The sequence below is a fragment of the Periplaneta americana genome, chromosome 2, assembly GCF_040183065.1.
Source record: "Periplaneta americana isolate PAMFEO1 chromosome 2, P.americana_PAMFEO1_priV1, whole genome shotgun sequence".
Taxonomy (NCBI): domain Eukaryota; kingdom Metazoa; phylum Arthropoda; class Insecta; order Blattodea; family Blattidae; genus Periplaneta; species Periplaneta americana.
The window spans coordinates 21,853,445-21,873,895 of NC_091118.1; the positions used below are offsets into that span (position 1 = coordinate 21,853,445).

The 20,451-nt window shown below is 34.9% G+C and overlaps 1 protein-coding gene across 6 annotated transcripts in view; it reads left to right on the forward strand.

Annotated features, from left to right (window-relative positions):
* LOC138715849 (very long chain fatty acid elongase AAEL008004-like) overlaps positions 1 to 20,451 on the forward strand; it is a 112,675-nt gene that overhangs the window by 61,858 nt on the left and 30,366 nt on the right. For all 6 annotated transcript variants that reach the window (XM_069848934.1, XM_069848937.1, XM_069848933.1 and 3 more), the window contains 2 exons: positions 2,078 to 2,268; positions 10,097 to 10,180. In XM_069848934.1, coding sequence (XP_069705035.1) covers positions 2,078 to 2,268; positions 10,097 to 10,180 — 275 coding nt within the window. The remainder of the gene's footprint in view (positions 1 to 2,077; positions 2,269 to 10,096; positions 10,181 to 20,451) is intronic.

Consider the following 20,451-nt stretch of genomic DNA (forward strand, 5'->3'; position numbering starts at 1 on the left):
TTATTATATTTTCTGTGACGTTATCTCTGTACTAATATTGTTATTAATCTACTGCTACATCAATAATATTTTGTAAAACGTTTCTACATTGTCGCAGTATATAGGCGGAACACATATTATATATGTGGTACATCAAATATTGAATAATTATTAATTAGCAATAATAACTGTATATGGAAGTTTTTCATACTATTTTATTTATAACTTCATGTACCTGTTTTGGTACCTTCCACTGACTGTTCTATTAAACGTTTGTCATAAACGCAGAAAATAAAGACTTATTTTTATCGTGTGAGTAAAACATATGTGTATCTTATCTGTCGCCTTCCATACTAGATAAGACATGTCGGTGAGATGACCTTGTATTGTGCTTCTATTTATTACGAGCGTATCACGACCGATCGTATCTCACTCGAGGGTGCGACACTCGACCGAGTTCAAGCGAGCGATTTAACTCCAATGCAGCACTCTGGATGGCAGTAATTGATTTTAAACATAACTACGTGTAATGATTTGCTTAAATAAGCATGTATGTATTTATTCACACTGCAGTGGGTATATACCCGGTGGCAGTGGTAACTAATTACACTCAATAATGACAATAATAAACTTAATAATTAAAAATACAATTAATAATAATACTAATAATTAATACTAACAATAATTAATAATAATAATAATAATAATAATAATAATAATAACAACAACAGGGAATATACTAAATTAAATGAAACGATCACTTAAAATAACATTTGAAATAAATCTAATTTGTATCTTAAAACTAAGATCGAATTAAAACCCACGAGTATGATATGTTCATATCTGCACAAGTATCTTTCAAATTACACTCATTTCGCTGTCAACTCACTCACTGCACTGGAACTACGACACATTTCACTGATTCTATCCTGGTATCTTTAACCTCATAAAATTAATCAATAAACTAATCCAAACAATATTATAGTACAAAGCAAAATCACCTAGATATATTATGTTTTAACTGTAACTAATATTACATAACAAAACTCTTATCGTATTATGCTTTTAAGATGATATTGGTGCGCAACTTCTTATCATCAGAATATTAAATTATTTTCTCGAAATCTGTTGAAGCTATAGAGCTGACGTTTTTACAACACATGAGCACATATCTTTTGTTTATGATGTAACAGTAGTTGCTTTGTTAATTCATTTCCTTAGAAACATTTTCCATGCAAATATTTTCAAAATTTTTAATGCACTATCTTCAGTAACACGTATTTACAATATAGGGCAAATCCCAATATAGCGAACGTAGAAGCTCCGCCCATGATCCCTTCCACTTTTCCCCTACTAGCTCACCAGACACTCTACGTGATAAGCGAGTGTTGTGTCGAATGCACATTTCATGTGGGTGGGGATAACTTCCCCTACTGGCGTTCGCTATATTGCGATTTATCCATTTCACTTTTCTATAGAAAGTTGAGGAAATATTCCTTTTCAATAAAAAGGAAAGTTGTGAAAAATGAGCATTAAAATTAAAACTTAATTCTTATAATGGATTTATACTTCTCAGACAAATCTAAAAATTAACATGGATACATTTTTAATAAGCTCTCTTCCCTTTATCCTTTGAATCAGTGCTGGCCATCCCTGTATACAGCTCGACCAAGCGGCATATACTCGTACTACCTCTTTCGTCGGTCTCTTTTCTTTCCGCTGTCAAGCGCCCAGGCTCTCCTGAGCTCTAAAGCGCGCGCTTGCGTCTGTGGGCATCAGTTGACATGATTGCCTTAGGGCGTTGTAGACGACAGTCTTTCTATTGCAATCACTGCATATAAAGTTTAAATGAGATTATTACTTTATAACTTGCAGGTAACACACATCAGGCACCACTTCATCTTATCTTACTACCAACTTACATTGGCCACCACTAGGGGAGCTGATAAGCAGGAGTGTTGTCACTAATTTTTTAATGAGCCATGTAATAGCTAGTAATAATAATACAGCAGAGTTTACTCGCATTTAACGTCTTAGTGTCACTTTTAAATTCAATTAACTTTCAATTCGTCATCTCATATTCCGCCATTATTTTCAGATCGTGAAGCAGACATGTGGCCATTGATGGGCGGACCTCTACCCGTCATGTCAATAACGCTTCTGTACCTCGCTTTCGTGCTTAAAGTGGGACCAAAACTCATGGAGAAGAGAAAACCTTTCAACCTACAAACAGTTCTCGTTTTATACAATTTCTGTTTGGTTCTTTTTAGTTTATATATTTTCATCTTGGTAAGTTTCTGCAAGAAAGTATAGGTCTACTTATTTCTTTATTGGAGCTCCTATTTTTAGAGAGATAAAATATGTCCAATATTCTTGTAGTGAATAGAAAATTGGCAGGAGAAAATGGCAATTGAAGGGTTTGCTGCAAAAAGGTGGTAGCTTCACTTTTAGCGGTTTTAGCGTTCCATGTCTCACCTTGTGCAAAAAAAAAAAAAAAATAGTTTCTTTTGATAGAAGAAAGATGTAGCTGAAAATCTTAGTTGAGATGATCATGAGTAAAACATGCCGATACCAAAGTGATCTCAGGAGACGCTTTTTACAAAAGGCAATGTTGGTTTTATAACTTTGGAATTTCGTCAGCGAAATCAGGGAAACACTATTTTTACATATCTGATGAGTAGGGGAGAGTCGGGTAGTATCGGACATAGGGTAATATCGAACAGTGCGTTTCTTTCATCTACCACCATATGGTAATTAGTACCTGAATGACATGGTTACGTTTCTCTATGCGACATTACAGAAACGTAACCATGTCAATCAGATACTATCATCGTGTGGTAGATGAAAGAAACTCACTGTCCGATATTACCAGATGTCCGATATTACCCGACTCTCCCCTATATAGGTAAGAAATCACATAGCCTAACGAGTGTATTAGTTTTTTTATATCATTTTATACACTTCGTATTGAGTGAAGATGTAAAAGTTCTCTATTTTCAGACAACTGTGTGTCCAAAAATAAGAACCATGCCTTGACACAAAATTGTATTTTACCTTGTGAAATGTGGGCGGCTGAATAAAATCGTTCACATGTTTCCAGAACCGGGTCACAGTTTTATGCCCTTTGACCGTGACTTCGATAACATCGAAAAGCGAATGAGGAAATTTGAAAGAGTTTTCCTGCCACGCGCATATGTTCGCATTATAGAAAAGACCAGCAACAAGTTTTCAGTAACAGAAGTGAATCAGGGAATGATCTACTGTGTAACTTTGTTGACGTGTTAAAAGATTTCTTCCTGAAAACTCCTTTTATCGTTACTAAGGGTCGTATTCATAGACAAGACTTTGGACCAAAGTTGACTTTGGAAAGTACAAAGTCACCATTTTCCTATTCACAGTCGATACTTTGACGAAAGTAAATTTCAGTCGTAACTTTACTTCGAAGTCGCCGAAAATCTAGACTTTGACTTCGACTTTCGTTCGTGGACATAAGGAAAATGGCTGATATTTCGAAAATTGTTAAATTTTTCGAGAATATTGAGGACATCTAAGAGATTATTAACGCTGCTCATGTTCCTTAGCTTATTATTAGATGTATGTATGTATGTATTTATTTACACTGCAAGTGGGCAAGCACCCAGTGGCAGTGGTATACACAATATAAACAATACACAAAAAAAAGCAATACACAATAAATTTACAATACACAATACAATTACACAATACACAATACAATTTTATACACAATACAATAAGAATACACAATATAATTTAACACAATAATAATAAAACATAAATAAAATTCCTAATTTTACATTACAATCTACATAATTATGTATAGGCCCTATATAAGTTTCAATAGTCTTTCACTTTATTCTCATCTCACTCACTGTAGTGGCACTACGACGCATTTCACTGACACTTTAGCACACATTTCACTGACACTATAGAACACATTTCATTGACGCTATAAATGATCACTGATCGGAACTATTCACTGCACTGTAAAACCATAACTCCACTGACTCACCTCGCTTCACTGATACAACAGTTCAAATAAGTCAAATAATTACACCCTTATGCATACTGTACTTATAAACAGAACTACATTTAAACTAAACATTTCTAGTCTAAGGCCCTCTTACACGCTAGTTTTAAATAATTTACAATTCAAACCAAGGAAGTAACTCGTCAGGCTAAATAAATACATGTTACCTTAAAAAATTAGATGTTAAATGTCACCTTAATTTTAATTTGCTCTTTATACACAACTTTTTAAATTATTCTTGAAACTCTTTAAGGAAGGACAGCCCTCAAAGACCGCTGCAGGTAGGTCATTCCAATCATTTATAGTTCTATTTAAAAATGAGAATTTACCTACATCCGTTTTCTGTTTCCTACATTTGATTTTAAAATCATGATCGTTCCTACCATAGTACGTTGGCTTTTCTAAGCGAGCCGTTATGTCTACTCATGCTTTCTGACCTAGATGTGCTCTATACAATGATGTTATTCTAGTTTTCCTACGTCTGTTTTCCAAAGTTTCCCATTTAAGTTCTTTTATCGTATCGTTTCCATCTTCTCTTTTACCTTTAACAAATTTAGCTGCCCTATACTGGATTCTTTCTAAGGAATTTATCTGATATATTCTATAGGGATCCCAACATGTAGTTCCGTATTCCATTAACGGTCGCACTAACGTTAGATATGCTATTTTGACTGTTTAATTCTATAGAGAATATCTTATACAGTTGGATATGCAGTTAATTTTTAATCCTGCGGTCGTCATAACAATGTTTTCTGAATATTGATTTCAATTAATTTTTAAGTAGTCTGTTATTAGATACAGATAATAAATTCAAATCAAGGTACAGATCTGATAAACAGACAATACTAGATATCCTCGTCATGTTTCAACATTCATTAATGAATAATAATCAAAGAGGATTATCTGTTCCACCAATGATTGAATTTCTTATTTCATCGCGATTTTACGCTACAGGTAATTGATGGCTTAAAATTGATTTGACTGTTTAATTCTATAGAGAATATCTTATACAGATGGATATGCAGTTCATTTTTAATCCTGCGGTCGTCATAATAATGTTTTCTGAATATTGATTTCAATTAATTTTTAAGTAGTCTGTTATTAGTGGCATCTTCTTATCTTCCATATTTTCAGAATAAAATTATTTTATAATGAAATAATTCGAGGGCTTAATGTGAACTTAACGTAATTACAATCGATGTTTTATTCACAACATAATTCTTAGCAGGCAATACTATTTCAAATGAACCATACCATCATGTTTTGTAGTTACGAATTTTATTGTACAGTAGAACCTCTATTATCCGTGGTAATGAAGAGGGTCAACTGAACGGTTGATCGAAAAAATCGAATAATCCGTACCTTGAAAGATTTTATAATTTCCTCCATGGTCTTGTATTTAACTCTCTATGTAGTGTGGATCAGAAGTTCACTAATTTAAGTCTGGTTGTCAACGACGGGTTTTTAAGGGGTAAGGAAGTCCTTTGTAATAACTGTCTCAGGAAATATAGGAATAAAGGAGGTCTGATGTTGTAGATTTACATACTTTTTTTACACTTTATTGTTTTTTTTTATTAAATCGCGCAGTTGTAACTCCAATCTCGTATTCTGATGCGAGATGAGCCACAGTTTCTCTTTCTCAAACCATTCAATTATTTCCATGTTTTCGATACTTAGGATAATATTAAAATGGATTTGAAGGAGGTGGGTTATATGGTAGGAACTGGATTAATCTTGCTGAGGATAGGAACCGATGGCGAGCTTATGTGAGGGCGGGAATGAACCGCCGGGTTCCTTAAAAGCCATAAGTAAGTAAGTAAGCACAATACATTTTCTGTTAACATCCGTGGAAGACATTTTATATACAAGTTATATTATAGAACAGCAATTCGAACAATGCTGTGTAACTATAAAGACTTGTAATAACACCTTCTAGCAAAAATATATGTAGAACCTACTAATATGATTTACAAAACAGTACTTCATATAAGTTATTTATTTCTGAAAAAAAAAGAGCGAGAAATAGACAGTCGGATAATCAGCCAATCGGTTAATAGGGTGACGGATAATCGGGGTTCTACTGTATTATATACGAGTACAAGACTATTTGGAACTGAGTTACGATTTTTTGTGACCAAGTAGAAGAACGAATTATTATCTATTGGTGTAAACATCTAAAAATATAAATTTTTGTACTCACGTTAGTTTCACACTAGGCCCACGAATTCTTATGTAAAGCTGCAAGAACGGTTAACAATCGCTCAACATGTATCGATGTTCATTTGTTTCATTGATTTGTGACTCAAAAGACGGCATTGATTGTGGCAATGCCTACTCTATTTTAGCTATCTATTAATTTAATTCGTTTACAAGGCAGTGCTTGTGATTGTCAACATTAGAACAAAATCGTCAAATCTCGAATTTCCGAAGTCAAAGTCAAAGTCTCAGAAGTATTGTCTGTGAATAGGACTTTTGACAAAGTTAAACTTTACTACGAAAGTCGACTTTGGAAAGTCTTCATCCAAAGTCTCGTTTATGAATACGGCCCTTAGAGACAAATTATTCATTACAAAATATAAAGTTTTTACATATCAAAAGTCCCAAATATATGCTATGCAGTAAGAGTAGCCTATTGGACTTTCCTCTCCCAAAACAGTGAACATGTTTAACCCCCAGAACAGTACTCTTTTGACACTGGATAATCTACACTGAACATACGACGACTCCCTACTACTCAAGGCTGCCAAATATAGGCCCTAATGATGTGATGGAACTAGCCCGCAAATACATAGCACAAAATGAGATGTGGTTCTACAATGAACTGAGAGCAGACAACGCACCAGATGTCACAGAAGGGGAATTTGATGAGTGAAAAAATTTCCGTTTTCATTTCACTATGGAATTATTGTATTTCCATTTCAGTTTTTTTTTTTGTATTCAATATTAAAAGAGGTAAATTTGTACTTTTTAGTAATATACGTTACAAGAGCAGTATGTTGACGTATTCATGTTCGAGGAAAAGATTGAAAAAGCGAAACGTAGTTGAGCTTTTTTAATTTCCGAGAACATGAAAACAAACATACCGCTCGTGTATCGTACATTATTTTGTGCGAAGATCGTTTATTACATACCTGAAAGACGAATTTCTAATTAGTTGCAATGAAATCTCCATGTTGGTTTCTGTTTAATGATGCCAACTTCGGAAAACCAAAATATCTTTCTTCAACATTGTTGCTGTAAAATGTTTTCTGTGTTTACTATACTCCAGCAGGCCGTGATATACGTCTGTCTTTTTTCCCCCCCAGTCTATAAATGCGAACTTAAAACAAACAGTAAGGTTATGTAATGATTTATTTTTCATTTTAATATTTTAACAATATTATTTATATAACATATTGCAGTAATAACATCGGCATCTGGAATCTTGTTGATTTTTTCACGGTTTCCTTAATGTTACTTGTATCAGGAATGCAATAAGTTTCGTGGAGTAGTAGACTTTACTTAATTTTTGCAAATATTTAAAAACAATAATTAACATTGCAATTTAGGTGAAATTGCAGTGGTAAGTTTCCAATTTATAATTATTACTATGTTAAACGTCTCTAAAAATAATATGTTAAAAGCCTAAAGCAGTAAAATGAATGTCGCGCTTAAGCGGTAAGAAGAGGGAAACTGTTTTATGTGTGTTACGTTGGGAATACTGAATGTGGTATTTCACACTTACCGCGTATTGGTTCTGTGCGGAAAACAAGCAAATACGCACGATCTCGCACAAAATCTTTTTTCCTAGATGATAGTGAATCACTGATTTTGTGACGATAAAGAGATAGCTCCAATAAATATGTGCTAGGCCATCTATGGTCCGTCCCAGAAATCTGTGAAGTAGAAAGACGAAATAAGACTTCTGCGCAAGTAGCATGTGTGAGGGCTAGGGGGGAGGCATTGGTTGAACGAAGCTACCAATCGCTTGCAGGAAGGGGATCATTCCTATCTGAACTCTCTACCACGAGCATATTACCCCATAGCGGCCCCCTGCTGATGCTGCCCGCAATACACTCCGACACACATAGACTCCGCCCCATATGCGCCAAGTCACGCTACAGATTCCTGGGACGGACCATAGAAGAGATATTTTTTAGTGAACATACTATCCTAATGTGTAAGAACCCCTGAGGAATATTGAAACATTAATTTCACGCAAGTTGAAATTTCAAATTTTAAAATGTTATTTCAGTTCTCGAAACGTTTAATATAGTGAAGCTACCTCCTTTTAGCAGCAAATCCTTCAATTGAAGATTAAATTATTAATTAAAAAAAAACAAAACATTTTACATGGGATGTGGTGAAAATATTATAGTACATTTAGTTGCGCAAGATGGAAAAAGTCTCATTAAAGAATGTAGGCGTAATGAATTTTAATATTTAGGTGTCGAAATTAATAAGGAAAGTAGTCAAAAAGTGGATAATAAAGGGAGATAAGCACCAGCGATGTCAAATGCAATACTATAACACCAAAATATATTCAAAGTAAATTCATACATATATATATATATATATATATATATATATATATAACTTATATGTATAAATCTATAGTTCTAAGTACAGTCACATGGATGGAAGATGTTCAATAACTGTTTATTTATTTTTTATTTACTTATTTATTTAATTTACTTATTTACTTTTATTTATTGATTTACTTACTCATTAATTAACTTATGTAGCCTACTTATTTAGTTAATTATTTATTTAGTTATTTATTTCCCTATTTATTCATTATTTATTTATTTACTTATTTATTCATTACTTATTTATTTACTTATTTATTCATTACTTACTTATTTACTTATTTATTCATTACTTATTTATTTATTTATTTACTCATTCATTACTTACTTATTTACTTATTTATTCATTACTTATTTATTTACTTATTTATTCATTACTTACTTATTCACTTATTTATTCATTACTTATATCTTTATTCATTAGTTATTTATTTACTTATTTATACATTATTTATTTACTTATTTATTCATCATTGATTTACTTATTTATTCACTTATTTATCTATTCACTATCTATCAGTCTATCTGTCTTTCCATGTAACCATGCATCCATCCATCCATCCATTTATTTATTTACTTATTTATTCATTACTTATTTATTTACTTATTTATCAATTACTAATTTATTTACTTATTTATTCATTACTTATTTATTTACTTACTTATTCATTACTTGTTTACTTATTTATTCATTATTTATTTACTTATTTATTCATTACGTATTTATTTACTTATTTATTCATTAGTTATATTTATTCATTACTTATTTATTTACTTATTTATACATTATTTATTTATTCATTACTTATTTATTTACTTATTCATTACTTACCTATTTATTCATTATTTATTTACTTATTTATTCATTACTTATTTATTTATTTATTTGTTTATTTGTTTGTTTGTTTATTTATTTATTTATTTATTTATTTATTTATTTATTTATTTATTCTATGGAATATACACACATTAAAATTTCGGTGTTCTCTGGGGAGAGGTTAGATCGCGTTGTCAGTAAATACATTTGAACAGCAGAAATTCTTTCTCTCTGTCAACATTTGTCACTCACTGCGAAGATATTCTATACGACAGTTAAAATTTTCTTGTTTGTATATCACGAGAACATTTACTAGCCTATACGAAAGATAAGCATTATTTAGCTTCTAGGGTAATGGAATTTCATTTTCGCGGTAACGAAAACTCCAAACTTTTCGGAAAAGTTACGCAGTTTAGCACTAATGCAAGAACCTCTCCGAAGGTTCCGTCACACTGTAAATGCGTTTTTAACCAATTCATTTTGTACGTGACTATACTAACGAAGCGTTTTTCGAAGAAATTACAAAGGAATATTTTTTCGGCTTGTTCCTTCGCGTTGGTTACTTACAATCTAAAGATTCTGCTTTTAAACTTAATGCAGTTATACATGTTAAACATCTCATAATATTGTTTCTTTGGATGGAAAAACTATTCTAATTAATATTAATCCTATTTTGTTTTCCAGCCGTTCTCCAATGGCCTGATATCATATTTTCTTACTGAAGGTTTATGTAACCCAAAAATTCCGAGTGATGAACTACTGTACAACGTGAGTATTAATTTCGTAATGTAGGTCTAAGTACGGAATATTCCATGCTTTCTATCTCTCTTTGTGGGAGGCTATGGTAGGCCTATAGGATCGTAATAAAATACACAGTTTGGCCTAAGTCAAAAAAGAAAGTAAGTCGATATCTCGCTAAATGTAAAGAAACAGCACAAAAAACAAATGAAATTTTTTTTTTTTTTTACCTTAAGAGGACATTCCACTAAAAATGACAACTTTCTTTCTAATCATTTTTTCAACCAAATTTTTAAAATAATGTAAAGAACTAACAAAATCCAAATTTTGAACTCCCAAATGTGTTTGGCTTTTGATTTTTTGATTTTTTTTTTTCCATTTCTTTTTAGAAATATTTTCAAACCCAACTTTTTAATAGAAGATCTCGATCTCAATTTCTAAGCTTCCTTTTTTTGGTTGCATTCGTAAGACAGAGAAACACTTCTATGAATCATTCTGTGAAAAATTTCATTTATTCGCTTTCAACATTTTTTTAACTTTTGAAAATGTTATTTTTTTCTATAACTCATGAAAAACAATATTAATAAAATAAACTACCAGCATTTCTTACAAAATAAATACATAGAAACATGCAGGCTGGGCTGTCTTAGCTCTTTTCTGAGAACATTAATTTCTGTTAGGAATTGGACATCTACGTAATATTATACCCATACAACTGTTTAAAATAACTTCAATAAAAGGGCCTCGTTAAGTAATTAACTGTCACGTGAATTCCATCCTTTCTACGACCCTGCGACATAACCACTTGGACGGACAGTAGATAGCATGTCTGAGTAATTTTATCTTTTCGGATCGAGCAGGAGTGAAGATTGAATTTACAGTACGTAAGGTACTCTTTTACAGAGTAGGTACAGAATTATTTCAACATGAGTTACTAGTACGAAGGACGAAACTGGTAATTGGAATTACATACATTAGAACTGAAGCCTGTATCGAAATGAACCGCCACCATTTTGAAAAATGTGTTTAAATATCCATATTATGATTAGGCCTACTTTTCAATTTAACTTCATTCTCTATATTGTACGCTAATGTGCTATAGACACTATAATATACACTGCATAATGAATACGTCGGTATGGACAGCTCAGTTCGTGAGTAAAAACACTCATGCCCAAGTGCATTAACGTCGGTTAGTGTAACCACTGGTTAAAATTGTCACCTAACCCGTGTTTAAGCATTTTTACAGTGGATCGACCTCGGTTACGACTTAAATAGGAGGTTAACCACAGTAATGTCTAACCAACCATATTCGAGCGGTTAAAGGAGATAACCAGTGATTAGTAGACCAAGTAAAGCAAAATGGCGGCCAGAGCCACAGATGTTTATTTCGAAGACGATTATTATTACACAGTACTTGAATTACTTGGATAGAGTGTGAGCGTGAAGTTTCTTTAGTGGAAAGAGAGAATTCTTACGAGTAATTAGGTGACAGAAAATTTCAGGAGGGATTTCGTTTATCAAAATCTACAAATGGATCACTTGATATAACACAAGAACAATCATATTTCTCCTATGGATCGGCTGCTTATGTTACGATTCTATGTAACTGTTATTTTCTGTATTTTAAGAGGGAATACTCGAATATCTCTTTCTCTATGTCACTGCCTGAACAAAGAGAGGTTATGGCTGGATCATAGGATAATGAACAGTTCCCTGGTGTAAATGGGGTCCTGGATCGTACGCACATTCCTACTAATCTTCTGCATCCTTTTCCTTTATGGATATTACTTATTTTTATATAATATATTTACATCTAGTAAGTAAGTCTATCAATACTTCAACCTCACATTGGGATATAATCATTTTTGCATCTAATTTTCCATTTTGTGCGATTTTAACCTAACAACACTGGAAAACAAAGAAATGCAACTCGTAAATATAACAGTGCCGAAAGGCAAACAAATGCAACGCGAAAATGTAGGACACGTTCATTTCGATGTAGAACAGAGTGAGCACAGTCGCTTTTAGACGTTGACTATTATCTTTGCAGCGGTATGGATGCTTTCCTGTAGCCATTTTGTAGAAACAGTGTACCATCATAGACTTTACTCTGGTTAAATGAGGTGTCAGTTAGCCATGTTTAAGTAATCGGTGATTGTGAATGGCGCACAGAAATTACATTTTAACCATAGTTACTGTTCAACCGTCGTTTCGTAATCTATGATTACTGCGTTTTTAACCGATGTTGATGCACTTTGCCATCATTGTTAATACTGTACTGTATTCTGATTAAACAAAAACCTAATGAAAATTATCAAACTCAAAAGCGTGATATTTCATAGTTTACGTAAATGGATGAATTACTTTTGTTCCCTCCTATACCTAGTAAAGTGATTTGTTTGTATATTACGCCATCGAACTCCAGTCGTGGAAGGGGATAGCAACCGTTGATTCAAAGGTATAGCCAGGTTAATATTGGAAATGTTAGTAAAAATAAAATGATGTCCCTGTATATTTATCCATGCTCCTGGGCTCGGAGTCTCAAGACCTTTCTGAAACCCATGGGTTGTAGCGCTATGATTAATTTTAAGATAATGAATGAAAGAGGGAAAGATGGAGAGTGTTGGTTGAAAGATAGAAGAAAACGGGAGTATTTCGAAAAAAAGAAATATTATGCAAAGTTTACTTTGTGGACAACAAAGTCCACCACGACCTGACAGGATAAGGAACCGCGGCGCGACGCTCACAACACCCTGCCGTAGCTACAAGACTTGACACCAGCTGCGAGCTTCAAAATTTATTACAGCGAACGTCAAGACAGTAGCACAAGCAATGTAAAATAAATACACGTACGACAATGTACGACGCTGTGTAACGTGACTCATAGATCAACGATAACACCGTAATGACCTGTACACAAAATTCGTAACTCATAAATTTTCATATATAAAAGAGGGTAATTTGAAGGATTCTCGTGACGGGAATATTGTACGAAATGGAAATATTGTGACAGCTGCACCGGGGTTCGAACGCGTGTCCGACAGGGCGCGCGGCAGACGAAACGCTGGTACGGGGAGCATCTGCATGCTGAGAGGGCAGAGGGGGTGTTTTACGGCGACGCCGTGTTGGGCGGGTTGCGCGCGCATCTGCTCCTGGGGCATGTGCTATGGTGGGGAGAAAGGGGAAAGAGCGACTGCGGCAGAGAGGAGAGATATCCGGATGATTCGAGAGTGGAATCTTTCGCGAACTCTCCAGAAACTATAGTTTGGTTATAAAAGAGAAGACGCAAGTGAACGTCAGTCAGTCAGTAAGGCAGTGTTGTTAAAGTCAGTAGAGAGCAAGCCAGACAGTCTTGTGTAGCAGTGATGCCAGCTTCGAGACCAGAGCGCGACTTGAGTTGTGTCCGTAACTGTGGAATCTGAAGCCCGGAGTTCGAGTGCAGTGGACCGCAGCTGGGGGACCTGAGTTCGAAGTGCAGCGGATCGTCTCTAAAGGTCTGGGGTTCGAGATTCTGTGAACGCGAGTGACTGAGCTAGAAGAACTAGCCAAGACAAACGAGCTGTGAACTGAGAACTGACAGTTCTGTGTTGTAAATAGTACTTTGTGAATATTAGTTAAGATTAACAGTTCATTGTTGTTCGTAATAGTCCAAGTAAATTGTCATTGTCGTTTGTGGAGTGCAATAACGAACGCTGTGTTGCTGTGCGGAGAGCAAATCCCATTGTTGACGGGAGTGAAATTAAATTGTAGAAAGTGAAGAGTTATTGTTGAGATAATAAATTTGCATTGTTGTTCAGTATAAAAATTTACAATATAAAAATTGGAAATTTATCTTTTGAAGAGGTGGACAAGTTCAAATATCTTGTAGCAACAGCAACAAATATAAATGATACTCGGGAGGAAATTAAACACAGAATAAATATGGGAAATGCCTGTTATTATTCGGTTGAGAAGATTTTATCATCCAGTCTGCTGTCAAAAAATCTGAAAGTTAGAATTTATAAAACAGTTATATTACCGGTTGTTCTGTATGGTTGTGAAACTTGGACTCTCACTTTGAAATGTTATGTTTTATTTAACGACGCTCGCAAGTGCAGAGGTTATATCAGCGTCACCGGATGTGCCGGAATTTTGTCCCGCAGGAGTTCTTTTACATGCCAGTAAATCTACTGACATGAGCCTGTCGCATTTAAGCACACTTAAATGCCATCGACCTGGCCCGGGATCGAACCCGCAACCTTGGGCATAGAATGCCAGCGCTATACCAATTCGCCAACCAGGTCGACTTCTCACTTTGAGAGAGGAACATAGGTTAAGGGTGTTTGAGAATAAGGTGCTTAGGGAAATATTTGGGGCTAAGAGGGATGAAGTTACAGGAGAATGGAGAAAGTTACACAACACAGAACTGCACGCATTGTATTCTTCACCTGACATAATTAAGAACATTAAATCCAGACGTTTGAGATGGGCAGGGCATGTAGCACGTATGGGCGAATCCAGAAATGTATATAGAGTGTTAGTTGGGAGGCCGGAGGGAAAAAGACCTTAGGGGAGGCCGAGACGTAGATGGGAAGATAATATTAAAATGGATTTGAGGGAGGTGGGATATGATGATAGAGAATGGATTAATCTTGCTCAGGATAGGGACCAATGGCGGGCTTATGTGAGGGTGGAAATAAACCTCCGGGTTCCTTAAAAGCCAGTAAGTAAGTAAGTAAGTAAGTAAGTAAGTAAGTAAGTAAATAAGTAAGTAAAAGAAGGTAATACAAAAGCAATCCTTGATAGTTGGTAGCTGTGTTTCATTGCAACGATGCTATTAAGTTCAAAAATCCTACGCTGTGAAGTAACGGTTAGCATGTCTGATCGTTAAACGAGCGGACACGGGTTCAAATCCCGGTTCAGACAAGTTACACGGTTGAGGTTTTCCTTCAACCCATTAAGAACAAATGCTGCGTAACTTTCGGCGATGACAGAGTGAGATGGCCGCATGGGACTCGCATTCGGGAGGTCCGTGGTTCGATCCTCGGACCGATCAAGCTGACTGTGGTTTTCCGCAGTTACTTACGCAAATGCCGGGTTGGAATTTTCATTGCCACGGTTCATTTATCTTTCCCTCCCGTGAAGAAAAAGAATTTAGATTTCATATCATTCATCTTCTTCATCTCATTCCATAAGTCTACTTAACGAGGCCCTTTTATTTAAGTTATTTTAAACAGTTGTATAATATTTCGTAGACGTCCAATTCCTAACAGAAATTAATGTTTTTATAAAAGAGCTAAGATAGCCCAGCCACTAGCCTTTACAGAGGGGCGAGCAGAAGCAGGTGGGGGGGGGAATCGGGATGCGACGTAGGCAAACGGACGACAGTACCTGTACGAAAATGATTCAATATTGAAAACTCTTTCGTCACTGGAAAACGCGAACATATTTCTGGAACGAACTATACTCACTAACTCAGTACTGTTTACTACTGGGTGTTCATTTCAAAGTGAGTCATGACGTCACTGTTTTGAGTCAGGGATTGACGCGAGCTTCAGCTTTTATGTCAGAGAAGTTGCCAATTAATCAAGGCGTTCAATCTGAACTTGAGAACGACGTAGCAACAGATGGCGGTCTGTACTGTCTGTGTGTCACCATAACCTCTTTCGAACTGTGTTTTGAGTGGACAAGTCGTACGCAGGATATTTGTTATCATCGGTTGCGTACGGCAACATTCCACAATACAAATCAAATACTCCGTGTCCATGTTGACCGTCGTGTCAACAAATACGTAAGTAATCGTCTTAACACTCTCCCGATATCCCGACAGTAAGAAAAAACTCACCTCAGTACGTGTTTCCAAACAGTTCACATTCCTGCCACTACCGGCGTTACCGTACGTATCGGTAAGTAATCTTTAGAATGAACGCCGTACTTGCTAGGCAACTTCTCTGGCACACAGGTAATACGCCTCTGCGGAAGTGTAGGAAAATTGAATTTTCTAGGCTCATCGGCTAGCCACATGACGGCATAGAGCGAGCCATGGCACACTTTGAACTGAACACCCAGTATATGCGGCCTTGGTTCTGTGTGGAGGACAGTTGGAACTTTATTAGTAGAAGAGGTGGGAGTGAAGTACATTAAAAAACTAAAGTATAATAAAAATTGAAGTGCAAATAAACTGATGTCCCTGTATTTCAATTTCTTGTCCTAAGTTTGCAAATCTCGCCAGTGTTTCGCATTTACATGGTCCATGCTCTGTTCGCTACAAGAACCGAAGACTCGGTACGCGGCTCCCGGGAAAACCTCGAATCTGATTGTCGTAGCCTCGAGCACCGAAAAAGCTTCATTTCGGCACTCCTGTCTTACCCTACTGTATAAATTCCGATAAAATACGATCGATTGAATACGATCAATGAATCGATTGACAAGTTGAATTGTAACCTAGCCACTGTCGCCACTTGGGCGGCCAATTTCGGAATCGCACTTAATCCACGTAAGACTCAAGCTATAATTATCACTGGTCAACAATGAAAATGTTTCTTGCTCAAAAATAGCTCATTCTGATGTATTTCCACCTGCTGAATTCAGAAATCACCATAGAAATGACAGATTAGCTCTTGCTTTGGAGATAAAGTGACATTTCATTTTTTAGAGTCAACATTTTCAGTTTGGGGGAAATTTGGGGGAAATTTTGTTTTGGGAGTTGGCACACCTGTCAAATAACAAAACACAAATGTTCTTAAGCTGTTTGTAAGTTACAAACATAGATATTGTTGCTGTCACTGTGAATTTCACATTGTTTCTGCTGTAATTAATGCAGAATTTCTGATTTGGAAGTGTTTTTAAAGCGTAAAATTTGTAAAAATGCCACGAAAATTGTGTGTTTGAAGTAGAAAATGAAAACAGTGTGGAACAAGAAGAAGAACCCAACAAACCTTCCACATCCCAGGACTCTGATTTTGAGGAAAAAAGATGATAAACCGCACAGACTGAGTCAAGCGGAATTGAGTGATCTCATTAGAGACCTTGAGAAGAAAAACAATCTTGTTTGCTGCGACATTAATGGCTTGATGAAATGTTTGAACTTGAACCATGATCCAACTGAATGGAGACTATTCATAGACTCCTCCAAGCTTAGTTTGAAAGCTGTATTATTCACAATGGCAATGTCTTCCTTCTATTCCTGTTGGTCATGGAGTTCACACGAAGGAAACTTATGCAAATATGACAGCCCTCTTCGACTAAATCAAATATCATGAACACAAGTGGAAAATCTGTGGTGATTTAAAACTCATTGCTGTACTCTTAGGATTTCAACTGCGGTACACAAAATATTGCTGCTTTTATGTATGTGGAACAGCAGGGATAGAAAATCACATTATATTCAGGCAGACTGGCCTGCAAGAAATCATAACCCTAGCGAGAAAAATGTTGTTGCCGAGCCTCTCGTAGACCCAAAAGATGTTCTTCTTCCACCCCTGCATATTAAGCTGGGTTTGATAAAATATTTTGTCATAGGTAAGAACCAAGAAGGACAGGCCTTTAAGTACGTAAGAGAGAAATTTCCGAAATTAAGTGATGCCAAAGTCAAGGAAGGTATTTTTGTCGGGCCACTAATTCGAGAACTTCTAAAGGATCCTGCATTTGACCAAGTTTTGGCGGGGAAAGGAAAGGAAGTTTGGGAAGTCTTCAAGGCAGTTATTCATGGATTTTTAGGCAACAAAAGAGATGATAACTACACTCAGTTGGTGACAGTGCTCTTGCAAAAATACCATCAACTCGGATGCAAAATGTCCCTTACAATCCATCTTCTCCACTCCCACCTAGACTTTTTCCCTCCTAGTTGTGGAGCTTTCAGTGATGAACACGGAGGAAGGTTCCATCCCGATATTTCTGTTATGGAACAAAGATATCAAAGATATAATTAAACGCACTTTCAATGTTGTTGGTATATGTAATTAAAATGTATCCTTTTCTCTTAATCCGTTAAACTGAAATACTTCCACCTATTGTGTATCACAGAAACTAGAGCTAAGAACAATTTTTCATTGTCATATTCGTTTTTCTCAACCCAAAATTAGTAAGAATTGACTCATGAATTCCAAGAAACTTTTTTTTTTTTTTTTTGGCTAGTGAATTATTGGACATAAGCGTTTAGTTAACTCCCTTAATAACAGTAATCTTTCAGTTGTTACCCTTAACAACAAGCTAATCCCTTATTCATCTGTCGTAAAAAAATCTTGGCTTCTTTTTTGATAATAATCTAAGTTGGAATTTTCAAGTTAAAGAAACGATAAAAAAATCTGTTCCTCCTTTCACTGTTTGAGTCGCTTGAGAAACTTCTTGCCCCAGCAACTAAAACTTACCCTAGTACAAACCCTAGCAATGCCGCACTTCGATTATTGTGACGTTCTGTTAAGTGACCTAAGCTCTGAACTCTCAGTCAAGTTACAGCGAGCTCAGAATATGTGCGTCAAATACGTGTGCAACATCCGACGATATGATCACATATCACCGTCCTTCGCAAGTCTTTCGTGGCTCCGACTTAAAGAACGCAGAACTTTACACTCTTTGTCTTTACCTCACACCTTTGCACACCTCAACACCAAATTACCTTTCGTCTCGTTTCTTTTATCTATACTCTAACCACGACGTAAATACCAGATCACTTATCTGTGGCACGCTAAGTATACCTCTTCATAGAACATCTTTTACAGTATCCACATCGCGTCAATGGAATTCCTTGTCACAAAGTATTAGGGGCTGCAAGACAATAAACACCTTTTAAAAACAGCTTAAAAGATAACCTTATTAGCATTTCACTCTAATCATACTTATTTAAACTATCACTGACTACATTGTTACTTCTTTCTTTAGACATCATCCTGATAGTGCTGTATTTTCGAAATTTCTCATAATAATCTCTTTCTATTATCTAATATTATTTGAAATATATTAACATTCTATGTATTTTAGCTTAATTCTGCTACACAGTTTATTTAAGTGTTTAATTAATAGTTCACAGTATTTTGTTGTTTCATTCGTAAATAACTCTTGCATACAAATATAATTCTCATCTAAATCAAATTGTCGAATTCTTTGTAAGTTCATGCATATGTATATATACTTTTTGCTGGTTGAGTGGAAGAGAAGGCCTTACGGCCTTAACTCTGCCAGCTAAAATAAATTATTATCTATACTAATAATAAATCTGTAGCCAAAATTTTTCTGGTAATTTTCGATTTTCCAAAAATAATTGGTGTTAACATGTATAATCAACCATCCTGAAACCGAAAATCACTCTTTTTTTAATTTTTGTTTGTATGTCTGTCTTCTGTATGTTTGTTACCTTTTCACGCGATAATGGCTGAACGGATTTCGATGAAAATTGGAATATAAATTAAGTTCGTTGTAACTTAGATTTTAGGCTATATGGCATTCAAAATACGTTATTTAAAAGGAGGGTTATAAGGGTGCCTGAATTAAATAAATTAAAATATCTCGCTTATTATTGATGTATGTGAAAAATATTACATAACAAAAGTTTCTTTAAAACTGATTTCTGATAAGTTTCATTCTTTGAAAAATTTTGATAGGATTGATATTTAATGAGATAAATGAGTTTTAAAATTAAAATAACTGCCATCTAAGGCGGTGTATTGAAATAAAAAACAAATGACTTCGTCTATAAGGGGCCTTGGACACAACAATCGAAAGCTATGAAACATAGCCTACAGACAATGTATCGGTGTTTGTATGAAGTAATATAGGAAGCTTAATTAACCGATTTCTATAATTAATTATTATTTCATCATTGGAAAGTGTAGTTTCTCTAGATGGACATAATGCTATAATGTTATTACAGTAACTTGTGAGTGAATTGAGGACAGGTAAGATTAAAATAGCTTCTTGTGCACAGAAAACTTGATAGGTTATTCTGTATATTCATTTCCTGTATTTCTTAAAATAATGTTTATGAACATTCATTTTTATCTCAGAGAATTAACGAACAAGGAGAGTGTATTGATTTAGTATGCAGTAATAGTACGTTAGCTTAGAATTCCATTATTTTATAATTCAAATTTTAACTATGCTCAATTGAATCGTGTTAAAATACATAAAATATATATGCAATAAATGCAATGCAAAAAAATTGGGTAATGAGCCAGGCAGATTATGTTGCGCTGTTGTAAAAGCTGTTCCTCCTGAGATTCAAGAGCTCCCACAACAAATTAAAAACTTTCTAATTCGAGTACATCCGTTATCAACACACTTTTTACATAATATAATATAATATAATATAATATCTATCTATA